At 41.2% G+C, this 12783-nt stretch overlaps 1 protein-coding gene across 3 annotated transcripts in view; it reads left to right on the forward strand.

Annotated features, from left to right (window-relative positions):
* The window catches only part of OPHN1 (oligophrenin 1), a 180138-nt gene that overhangs the window by 139597 nt on the left and 27758 nt on the right, over nt 1-12783 (forward strand). For all 3 annotated transcript variants that reach the window (XM_088463135.1, XM_088463133.1, XM_088463134.1), the window contains 6 exons: nt 4888-4921; nt 8795-8857; nt 9149-9223; nt 9566-9650; nt 9930-9988; nt 10737-10842. In XM_088463135.1, the coding sequence (XP_088319261.1) occupies nt 4888-4921; nt 8795-8857; nt 9149-9223; nt 9566-9650; nt 9930-9988; nt 10737-10842 (422 nt within the window). The remainder of the gene's footprint in view (nt 1-4887; nt 4922-8794; nt 8858-9148; nt 9224-9565; nt 9651-9929; nt 9989-10736; nt 10843-12783) is intronic.

Raw genomic sequence — 12783 nt, forward strand, 5'->3', positions numbered from 1 at the left:
ACCATACAGTGCTTTGTTTATACTTACTGCAAGTCCTGCTATATGCACATACTTTGTGTGCTGTTGTAGGGAGCTTGTTTCATACAAATCCTGCAAATACGAGGAGTAAAGCATAACACAAAGTAATTGTAAATAACCTGTTACAGGTTTCCATTATGTCTCCCATCTACACAGGTGGGCAAGGGAAATGAACATACCGAGACGTACTTATGCAAGGAGATCGTTCTGTGTTGTTAGGGAAGGGAGTTGGAGAAATGTTTTGAATGCAAGGCTACACAACTAATTAGCTGTGACAGTTATGTATAGAATATCGTACAGCATAGTTTCCAACTTGTCCCTGGAAATATATTTTTTTCTTTTTTATCTATTACTGGCTAAATGTATAGTATAACGTGTAGGTGTAATAAATAGATAAACAAAATGCAATTTCCAAAGACAATTTGGAATCTGATGTTATTTTAACATTTTAAAAAGTTGTATTTTCTGGATATGTCTTGATGGTGTACCAGGGTCCACCTGAACTGCACCCTGCATACCGTACTTTACCTCCCCTTTCCAGCAACAGTGGTCCTAGAAAGAATTTTTCCCCCAAAAAGTTATGTTTATTAAAACTACCAAAGGAGACACCTGTACGAAGAAAATCCTTTTGTTTTATATATCGACAACTATGTCACTAAGTGCCTTAACACATACACTTAGTGGCCACTTTATTAGTTACACCTGGTCACCTGCTTGTCAGTGCAGACGTCTTATCAGCCAATCATGTGGCAGCAAATTAATACATAAAAGCATGTAGACATGGTCAACAGGTTTAATTATTGTTCAGTATAAAGACCAAAATATGACAGAAATGTCATCTAAGTGATTTTTCCCATGGTACAATTGTTAGTGCCTGACGCGGTAGTTTAGGTATATCAGAAACAGCTAATCAACTCTGATTTTCACGCACAACAGTCTCTACAGTTTACAGATTATGGTTCGCGAAACATAAAAACCTCCAGTTAGCAGCAGTGCTGTAGGTGAAATACCTTGTTAATGAGATCGATTAGATGAGAATATAGAATTGGGTCAGATTTTGGCATGAACCACTTGTCAATGGATCCATCGTCTTGTATTAATGGTTCAGGATTGTGGCGGTGGGGTAATAGTGTGAGAACTGTTTTCTCTTCAAAATTTAGGCCCCTTAATACTAATTGAGAATCGGTTAAATGGCATAAACTACAGATGAGTCCTTATACACTTATAGGGGTATTCAATATGGGTACGATAACATCGTTTTTTGCGTTAATATCGCACTTTTAACGTTTTTGCGTTAATATCACTTGTTTTAGTTTTACACCGTATTCAATTTCAAAGACTTATCGCAGGTTTGAAAAGTCCTTGATAAAAAACGGTGATAACTTTTCACCATTGAATAGGTGTCGAAAAAAAAGTGCAGAATTGGGGTTTAGGGGTGCAGGCTTAAAAAAAAAATAGCCTGCACCCCTGAGATTGACATTAAAAAAAGAACTGTGTCAAAAAAAGTTTTAAAAAAAAATAGGGACACCCTAAAAAATTAATTTAAAAATTGGGGTGCAAAAAAAAATGGGAAAAAATTGTTAAACAATAGGGAAATAGGTTCAGGGCTATTCTGCAAGTATGCGGCAGGTGTTTTCTAGAATAGAATTATAGTGGCAGGTGCAAAAATGCAGAATTTTAAAAAAATTACTTTAGGGACACCAAAATATGCAAGTACCCATTTTCATGTACCCCAAATTTGATGGGACCACTTAAAAAAACGAAAAAAATAGCCTAAGTACTCTTCTGCATCACTTCTTCAATGTCGGAAAAAAAACACCTGCTGCGGCTATTTATATCCCCGACTTTCAATTAAAGGCTAAAACGGGGGTACCCATAGTGTTCCCCCATGTTTTTACAACTTTAGGGGGGTCTTACAATTATTTTAAGGAAAAATTCGTAACTTTACGCAAATCCAGCTTCGGAGTTTCCCGTTTTCTTTCATTTTAATTTGAATACGGGGATAAGCGGGAGCGCGCACCATAGCTTTACGCAGAAAAAAACTCCGATATGAAACGTTAACTTCGCCAGGGAAGCTAACCTTTCATATTGAATACCCCTCTTAGCCTCTGTATGCCATGCGGCGCAAAACGCCTGGCATGAGTGAGCCAAGTCCCGTTTGCGAGTAAGACGACTTTGCGGACGAAAATGACGCTCAGCTCAAGCCAAGTCAGATGGGACCTGCCACGCTGAGAATGCTGTTTGTCGCAACTGCAGCAATAGTGTATGAGGACACATTAGTACCAGAGTATTATTACTGATCATGGGCATCCCTTTATGGGTACTTTCTGCCTACAGTGGCGGACTGGAGCATGAAGGGCCCACAGGGGTACGCAATAATAGAGGCACACAAAGGGCATTGGCCAGTCACTGGAGGGCCATGGTATCTATTTAAATATATAAATCTGTCCTTGGTCTGGAACTCCCAATTACAATGTTTAACTGCAGGCGATGTCCTAACAAAAAGAATGTACAGTGCAACGTAGCGGCACGCATGGCATCTTTGAATGAAAACTCAGAGATAGGCTTGTGCAGATAGGTAGTGGTCAGTATGGAGGGGTCAGGGAGGTAGTGCAGATAGGTGGTGGTGAGTATGGAGGAGTCAGGGAGGTAGTGCAGAGAGATTTTGGTAAGGAGGAGTATGAGGGTAGTGCAGATAGGTAGTGATAAGCCACCCAGTAACCCTTGCAATGCTGATCAGTTGTGGGTAAATGAGACCTCTGCACATGTACAAGCATTATGCCACAGTGTAGTGCCACACATTATGCCACCTGTAGTGCCTACACATACCACACTGTAGTGCCCACACATTACACCATTGTAGTGCCCACACATTACACCATTATAGTACCCACACAGTATACCAGACTGTAGTGCCCACACATTATGCCACACTGTAGTGCCCCCTAGATTATGCCACACTGTAGTATCAACAGATTATGCCACTTGCAGTACCCACAGATTGTAACCAGTAGTGCCCACACTTTATGTTCAACTGTAGTGATCACACATTATGCCACACTGTAGTGCCCACACATTATACCACTGTAGTTCCCACACATTATGCCACCTGTAGTGCTCACACATTATGCCACACTATAGTGACCCCCATATTATTACACATGGTAGTGCCCACACATTATGCTACACTGTAGTGCTCACACATTGTCAACGCTAGTCCCACACATTATGCTACACTGTAGTTCCCACACATTATGCCACCTATAGTGCCCACACAATGTACTCACCAGCAGCATCCTCAGGCAGCCAGCAGAGCAGTAGTCACAGCCTCACAATGATTCACACCCCAGAGGCTGTCGCTAAACTCCAGGTTAGAGGAGCATGTGATGGGCTCCTCCAATCAGAGCTCAGCACATGCTCCTCTGACCCCATTGCAGAGACTACTGGGATTTATTACCCAGTAGTGCACTGCAGTGCTGAGCCTGACTGTACTGTGCTCCAGTCCCCTGCGTGTAGCTGCCGGCCAGCTCAGTCACAGCCTTGACGACTGTCAGCAAGCACCTGCACTGCAGCCTGCCATACAATTACAACCGGCGCTGTAGGCCACGCCCTTCGGTGATAGGGCGTGGCTACAAATCAATGGGACCCACCGCGGATTTCACCTAATCCAAGATATTGTGTCATGTCACAAAGCACACATCATCAAAAAGGGATGTAGTTACCATCCCAGCTGTTCGGATGCTGGCGCTCAGAATACTGGCGACTGAATACCGGTGTCTGAATCCCGACCGCTGGCTTCCTGACGGTAAAAATTAGGGGGAGGGTTTAGGGTTAGGCTTCGGGGGGGAGGGAAGGTTGGGGTTAGGCTGCGGGGTGGTGGGTTAGGTTGCGGGGGGGGATTAGGGATAGTGCGTGGGGGGAATTAGGCTGGCGGGGGGGAGGGTTAGGGTTAGGCTGCAGGAGAGGTGGTTTAGGGGGAGGGTTAGGGATTGCAGTTAGGACTAATTGGGTCGGGATTCTGACTGTGTGTGTATGTATATGTATATAATTTATATATATATATATATATATATTTGGAAATCTCTGTGGACAGAAAATGTACAGAATGAATAGTCTCAGTAATACAAATGTTGATCAGAAGAATACTGATGTTAAACTGCTATTTTTGTATTAGAATAGGTGCAAAGATAATTGTATATTCTGTATAGGGAAAGACTATACTGTAGTTCAAATGAAAACTACAAATTTAATCATTCAAACTTAACATATTCTATGGTTAGTTATATGTGTAAAGCATAAAATGGTTCCTGTAAATTTGACTTATTTTATATATCGGCATTTCTAAATATAAGTAGAGCACTTTCATGATCAGGTGAAATAATGTACATAACACCTGTCCTGGGCCTATTTATTGGTCTGAATACTACAACTCTAGATTTTTGTATTACTGCCCAGCTTTTTTTTTCTATAAATATGTTTAATGTGCTTTAATACTAATATAAAATTGAAAAACAAACATTTGTACAATGTTTATTTGCCTCATTCTACCTGCTCAAACCTGAAATGCTGCTTCTTGTTTGTACATACCTCTGCTAATGGACTATTGACACGAAGTACAATTCCAAGACCAAAGTTCACCATGTTGAAATTCACTTTTGTTCACTGAGCAAATTGCAGAAGTCATTATTTCTGGACAACTAATGTTTACACTTACCAATCCACCATCCTAAATATCATATACATATATTCAGCAATAATAACACACATTCTCTTATTTATTTATAAAATGTGTATAGAGATTTTTTGTTTTGTAACGGTTGGAATGTGAATTTCACTGCATTTCTTATGTCTGTCTGCCTGTCTCAACAGATATACCACAGTCCTATAACTAAGCGTGATGAAAGTAAGTATGAAGTACATTCATTGTCGTTTGCTACACAGTGTTATATAGCTCATTATAATGCTGAATATATGTATGTATTAAGTTACAAAGTGGTAAAATATTATGCTGTGCTTTAGAGAGTATGTAATTCTTCACATCAGGCCCTGCTCCAGTGGAGCTTACAATATTTTCCCTACTACACTGACACATACACGAAGGTTCATTTTGGGAAAATTACATGACCCTACCAGTAAGTCTTTGATGTGTTTTGAGGAAACCAGCACAATGTAAGGAAACCCATGCAAATGCTTAGAAACATAGATTTTGACGGCAGATAACAACAATATGACCCATCTAGTCTGCCCAGTTAGGGGTTAGCTTATTAGGGTTAGGGGTTAGGGATGGGCAGGGCTGGAGGGGAAGAAGAGGCACTGTGACCAGTGGCACTGGCACGCCTGTGTTCGCCTGACCAGTGCTGTGTGGATTTGGCCAGAGCCACGTGGGCATGTACACTCCTACACTCTCTGCCTCAATGTCTCTCAATACATAAAAATAGAAACATTTTATAATTTTGTGAGAAACTAGAAATTCTATTTTAATACTTATGATGTGGAGGCCTGGAGCTGTAGCTCCATCCACCCCATTGTTAATCTGGCCCTGGGGATGGGTTATGGGTTTGGTTAGGGTCGGGGATTAGGGTAAATTGTTAGGGGGTTAGGGTTGTTTGGGTATTAGAGTGTATTAGGGTATTAGAGTTAGGGGTTAGTGTTAGGGAGTTAGGATATTATGGGTTTGTTAGTCGGGGGTTCGCTATTACTGTTAGGGTATTAGGGTGGGGGTAAAAATACGAGAGCAGATACCCACGGCCAGGTCACTGAGGTCCAGCTGGTAATAGCTGCAATCTCCAGATCATCCCTTGTCACTATTGCATTTAGCTCTGGCATTTGCACACATAACTCTGAGTTTTCTTAGTGTAGCTCTAATGGTGCATACAGACTGGACGATCGACAACGATAACGATATCGTTGTTATCCAGCACCCCACCAATACACCAACAACTATAACGACCCGCGATCAACAGGTCCCTATAGTAACCTGGTCGATATCGACCAGGTTGGCCTGCATGCACGGGCGATGGTCGATACCGATATCGACCATACGTGCACGTGCATCGCAGGTAGTTGGTGGCCGAAAAATGCACGATATGAACGATAACGATATGATTGATATCGTTCATATCGTCCATTGTAATCATACCGTGTGTACCCGCCTTTAGTCCTAACCACATTACATAAAACAATGACAGTGATTTAGTCGATATTACCTGGTCTCAGATGGATAACATACAAACTCCAATATGGATATTGCACATAAAAATATATTGAATATTGGACACCTGTCTATGACAAGTAAATCATGTGGTTTACGTTCAGAATGTTAACACATCAACAAGGACAGAATGTTGACATTCAACATTTTAACATTCACAACATGACATAATATCCACATTGTGAATGTCGACCACTAATTTTTCTGACTTTAAGGTTAGGGTTAGTTAACAACATGTATATGGAAAGCTGCATGGTCGACCGTGTCGACACTGTGAATGCCATAATTTGACATGTTGACACCCCTTCCATGTTGACATTCGGAGTGTCAATTTTTTATGCCACACTAAGTCATGTGCTGCAGATACGCTTTACTCTGCAGGGTCAAGTTTGTTGCTTTCTTACTGTACGTCGATACAGTGAGCTAGAATTAGTCTATTTTGGAATATTCCCTTGAAATAATTACTTCAAAAGGAAACTGTTAAATGTGTTTTTTTTTGCCAACTCTGAAAACAGAGAATTATTATCCTTAATGAAAAAAACAATGAAATGAATTCATGTTATATTCTTTCTTCATTTTTCCTAATCTCTAAAATAGCAACTGAATGCTCCATTTGGTGTTCATGGTGAACTATGAATGTTATATTAAAGGTTAACCAAAGCTTTTAAAGTAAAGTACTATTTGCCAGTTCAAGCTCCCTTGGTGCAGTGTAACCCTATGAGGAGAACGGGCTGATTTTGGGGCATACGCTAAAATACAAAGTGCTGTATCTCTTACATACTTGCCAACAGGGAAACTCCCTGAAATAGCAGCAATCTCCCTGTCTCCCTAAAGAGTCCAGCAATCTCCCTGATTGTACCTTACCCCCATTATGTAGCTGTTATATATATAAAAAAAAAACCCAGAGATATATTCACATGGGATCATTAGTATCATTTCCCTGCATTGATTATAAGGTACAGTGATCCTTATGGCTACATGTATTTTCTGCCAAGTATCAGTGTGTTTTCATCAACAACTAGACCTTACTGACTGCTTTCGGGCTCATTTACATTAGGATGTCAATCAATTTTATGACCCACCTCTCCTATGTAGCAGTACACGCCCACTTTACCACCGCACTTATAGCTGTTGCTTTCACAATCTCTCTGAAATTCTTTTTTAAAAGTATGCAAGTATGGTCTCTTATAATGCCACTTCTTTTACAGTCAAAGGAGTTTATGTACTAAGCCTTGGAGAGAGATAAAGAGGACGGAGATAAAGTACCAACCCATCGGCTCCTGTCACTTTACAGGCTGTGTTTGAAAAATGACAGGAGCTGATTGGTTGGTACTTTACCTATCCACTTCATCTCTCTCCAAGGCTTAGTACATAGACCCAAATGTTTTTAAACTACTTAACAACTGCTAATTTCCCAAAACTATAGAGCCTCCCTTCTAGATTGTTCCCATATGTGGGTGGTGTGTTTCATGCTTTATCACACATCCATTTTCTCCTGAGTTACAAATTTCCTATGGAACTCTAATTCGCCTTATCACATGCTCCCCCATCATCTGCTGATCCAGAGAGGCCTCCTGTGACTCCTGTGCTCGGACTTCTTTTACATAAATAATGTACAACCCTCCTTTTATAAAAAATAGAAACTATTACTTTGTTCTGTTGACAGAGATGTACCTAAATTCTATATTTACATACATCTTCAATATTTGCGGATCTGCACGTGCACCAGAGTCGCACTGTGTACATTATGTGCAGATCTGTTTCTACAGTGACTCTCATTCCTCCAAATGCCGCAATATGATTGACATGCTGCTGGTGTATGGGAGCGGTAACTGGCAGCATTCCAGAAAACAGGCGCGTAATGGACTAGTTTCAGGGTGTGCCGAATACTGTGGCTACATCCTTGGAGGCATGACTGGCCCTGGCAACGTGAGGGTTAGTCAAATGTCCAATGTTCACACAGTTGATGGAATGCTGCATCTTCAGACGTAGCAGCAGATCACAGAAGCCTGCAATGGGCATCTTTTATTATTACCAGTTATTTATATAGCGCACACATATTCCGCAGCGAATACAGAGACTATTTGTCCATTCACATCAGTCCCTGCCCCAGTGGAGCTTACAATCTTTATTCCCTATCACAAGCGCACACACATACACACTAGGGCTAATTTGTGTTGGGAGCCAATTAACCTACCAGTATATTTTTGGAGTGTGGGAGGAAACCGGAGTACCCGGAGGAAACCCACGCAAGCACAGGGAGAATATACAAACTCCGCACAGGTAGGGCCGTGGTGGGAATTGAATCCATAACCTCAGTGCTGTGAGGCAGTAACACTAACCATTACACCGTCTGTGCTGCCCCCTCCTGCGGCTTTCGCATAATTGTGTACAACCTCTGCGTACAAAGGCTAGCAGCTGTGCCTTTAGTACATCTCTGAACTTAGTGGTGGTTTAAGTATAAGCTCCCATCCTGTAATGTGGTAACTTCGCACTGCACCTTATCAGCACACCCGGTACATTAATGATGTGTTTAACATCTGACCAACTGTACTTTCCTTCTAGTGGAACTAAATGAAGTTGGATTCCGGTTTGTTCGGAAGTGTATTAATGCTGTGGAGGCCACAGGTACGAAGAGTCGGAAATCCTTTTACTGCTACCTGTCTTTATTCATGTTCTGCTTATATAGAAGACAAGACAAAAGTGAATTTAAAAAAAATCTACTAGTTTTTTTCCATGTGAACCTGCAATTCCTGCTATAATAAGTTTTAAGTAAAGCATTTAAAGCTGTTCAACCTGTATATAAGCACTTTGCTCTGTACAGCGTTGCAGAATATTCTGGCACCTTTATATATAAATGCTAATAAAAATAATTTTCTCAATCCTTACCATCCCAACCATGGCACTTTTTTCTGTCAGGAATCACCTCAGAAGGAGTGTACAGAACCGTGGGAAGTAACATCCAGGTGCAGAAACTGCTCAATGCTTTCTTTGGTAAGAATGTTGTTAAACCCTGACCCATATTGTCCATCATTAGAGAAAATAGGACATTTATTTCACATAAATAGTTCCCCTTATTAGACTTGAAACATGGCTAGATAATAAGTAGCACACAGTACAGAGGTTGTACCGTGATGTTTGGTCATTACATGTACTTGCCGGTATTGTATGCCTTCTCTCCGGGAGATCCAAGCGTGACGTTCTGACAGCAAGGTGATGTGATCTGCCCCACTGAAATGACTGTGTATATGATCATGCAATATGTAATAAAGAACATATGAGTGGAACATACTATTACATGAAATAAGTTCATAAATCTGATGTGTTCCTTTGCAGATCCCAAATGTCCTGGAAATGTTGATTTACAGAGCAGTGACTGTGACATCAAAACCATTACCAGCGCATTAAAGTTCTACCTCAGGTATCTTGGCTAGAAATCTTTGATTCGTGTCTGGCTAGATATGTGACACAGACTGGTTATAGACATGAGCTGTTTGCAGATGACATGATTGTATCCTCCTTTATGTGTCCATGACTTACTATACTATGGCCAGTCTGATCACACATACAAGGTTCTGCAATATTGTGGTGACTTTCATGGGACACCTCTGTGGAATAGTCCAAAGCTTGTGCTGTTTTATGATTATACACGTTTACCATTTGAATTTGTGCTAAGTGTAAGATGTTCATTCTATTTCAGGAATCTTTCTGAGCCTGTGATGACCTATAATCTGCATCGTGAACTGGTCGCTGCTGCAAGTAAGTGCTCCCTTTGTAATCATTGCTTTGGAATAGGAAGCACAAATTACAGTAATTCTGTAGTTATGATTAATAACTTTTCAAATTGTTTACTAGTTACAGTGTATAACCTGCAAAATAATATATGCATTAGTTTTATCGTTGATGCTCTTTTGCTTTAGCACATAATTTTGCATGTTATTTTAGTGATTTGTTGTCATCATTTCTATATACTTAGTAATCTATTGGGGAGCATCTTGACAGCCCCCAAGTTCTCATCTCCCAGTAGCTAATTTAATGCAGCAATTCCTTGAAGGTTTCAATTACTTGTTCTTACACAAATCCCTGTGACATCTTTATAACCGCCAGTGCCCACACACAGTGGAGACGGACATGTTTGTGGGCAGCCTTAGTGGAAAATGCAGCCTATACAGTCACAGGTAGCAAGTAACTTGGAGATACTGATACCACATGACTTCACTCATTACTAATGGACAGGCAGCATTTTGTTCAGTCCATGAAATCCCTTCCTCAGCTATATGCAAGCAGGGATGGCTTCTAAGTGTTTTCGAATTGTTACTTTTTGCTACTCTTGACCAGCATTATGAACTCTAATTATCATCATCATTACTGTGTGTAAGTGGAAATAATAAATATATATATGTGTGTGTATATGTATGTTTGGCATTCACTATTTCTTAGTTTCCTATATGTGATATAACCCTGCAATACATTGTGCTTGTACTGAAAATGTGATGTGTCCTCGCAGAGTCAGAGAATCTGGATTACCGCTTGGGAGCCATTCATTGCCTGGTGTACAAACTGCCGGATAATCACCGGGAAATGCTGGAGCTCATTATAAATCACCTTTACAGGTAAGTAGAGAACATTTCAGTAAACGTGCTAAGGTCTGTTTCTACTCCATATGTAGCGTGCAGGGTATCAAATGGGGCAGGCACAGAATAACCAGACCTCTCTGTGGGCCAGTGATTGCCAGGAGACCTAACCAGGTCCCTGTGATGGTGCAGCCATGCCCCCTCAGCATGAGGCATATGATTTCCATTGAGAGTCCGACGTCCCCCCTGCATCATGCCCACTTGGTGGTCCTGGTAGCATGTGCTGTGGTACCCAGCTAAAGCTTATTTTGTCATTAATCACTATTCTTTATTCAAACCACATAATTCTGCAGTACTACTGTATAAAGGGATCATTTAAGAAAGGGGGTGAATTTCGCTACCTGCCAAACCTGCCTATTTATCCATTAGGAGATACGTCATTAATGATAAAGTATTGTCACCCCAATGTTACATACCCAGTTACACAATGTTAAGAATGTCTGATTTGTTGCTTATGATTTTAATGTGTTTGCTGGTGGGTGATTCTATCAGATTTTTGTAATCAAAGTCAAACTCCCAATTTTTTCTTAAGGAGGGAATAGATTAAAAGTTATGTTTTAATTATGTTCATTTTCTAACAGCCAATTGTATCAATGAATCAATCATAAAAGAGGCCCCACAAAGCAATGACTTGCTGTACATTGGCCGAGGCCGATGGAGGGTTTTGGTTCTGAGTACTTAGTACTTCGATTCCAGGGAGCACCTCCAGATACTTATATTTTGGTAATTAACCATTATGTAGTATTAATTGCTGGTTGTATAATATAGATGGGATATATTTTCTTGTGCAGGATACCATTCTTGTGTTTTGTTATACTTAATGGAAGGCAATGATCCCAGATATAATCTAAATGCATGCTCCTGAAACGGCGTTTAAACAGTCAAACACGCCTGCGTTTGCCAAGCCACCCCCCATTACCTCCCTCAAATGCTGACTACCTGTCAAACAGTGGCGGGTTTTACCTAGGGGCTGTAGCCCCCCCCTCCCTTATATAGTCCGCCACCTTCAGTGAGCAGTTGCAGTCTGTGCACTGGCAGTGACTTCCCTCGGGAAGCACTACAGATGTGTCCTTATACATCTTTGCTGCAGTCACGCTATAAAGCGCCAGGTCCAGTGAGACTCTGCTAGCGCCGTGTGTCTTTTTTGAGGAAAATGCATCTAAGTCGCAATGCGATACGATTAGGACGCACCAGCAGACTCTGCTGATTAATTTGATATTTGACACTTGTATAAGGGGCACTGCTCAGGTGTTTTTAATGCTAGTTTAACGCATATAAACTGGTCTGACATGGAAACTCATTATTTCCAACAGCCTCATGCCAAATGCTATTTTTTACTAGAGTTTGGGTCCTTTCTTTATTATCAGCTCAATGTATTGGAGAAGCCTGTGTAACCTCCAATGACCTTGAAAACCTGTAAAACATTATACACCACTAGTAATGTGCTTGTATTCATGTCTGTACTGCTTTTTTTTATAACACTGTTGGTTCCCATGAAGCCTTAATTAACATATTACTTGCCCAGTCTATACACTCAGGGCCTGATTCAGAGGTGCACGCTGTATCGATGCCGTACGCAAGTGGCCAATGTTTGCAGTCTGTGCATGAGCTCGAGTCGCACTGCGCATGCGTCCCGACTGTTACCACCAAAAGCTGCTAAAGCTTCAAATTTGGACCAAGAGAGAGGGAATTTCCGTGGACGTTACTGGGTGGTAACAGGGAGATGTATAGCCAGACACGGTCGTGTTGCGGTCAGCGACTGCGTTTTTTGCCGCAGTTGCACTGATTTTAGTGTCCATGACTAGATGGATATTCTGCATCGCCATAGGGCTGATGCAGTGTTCAATGGTGTGACCGATGTGTGGCCTATGGTACGTCTTAATACACAAAGCCTCGGACTAGTACTGCAGCTGGTGGGCT

This window comes from Taudactylus pleione, unplaced genomic scaffold, assembly GCF_031769625.1.
Source record: "Taudactylus pleione unplaced genomic scaffold, aTauple2 ptg001325l, whole genome shotgun sequence".
NCBI lineage: Eukaryota > Metazoa > Chordata > Amphibia > Anura > Myobatrachidae > Taudactylus > Taudactylus pleione.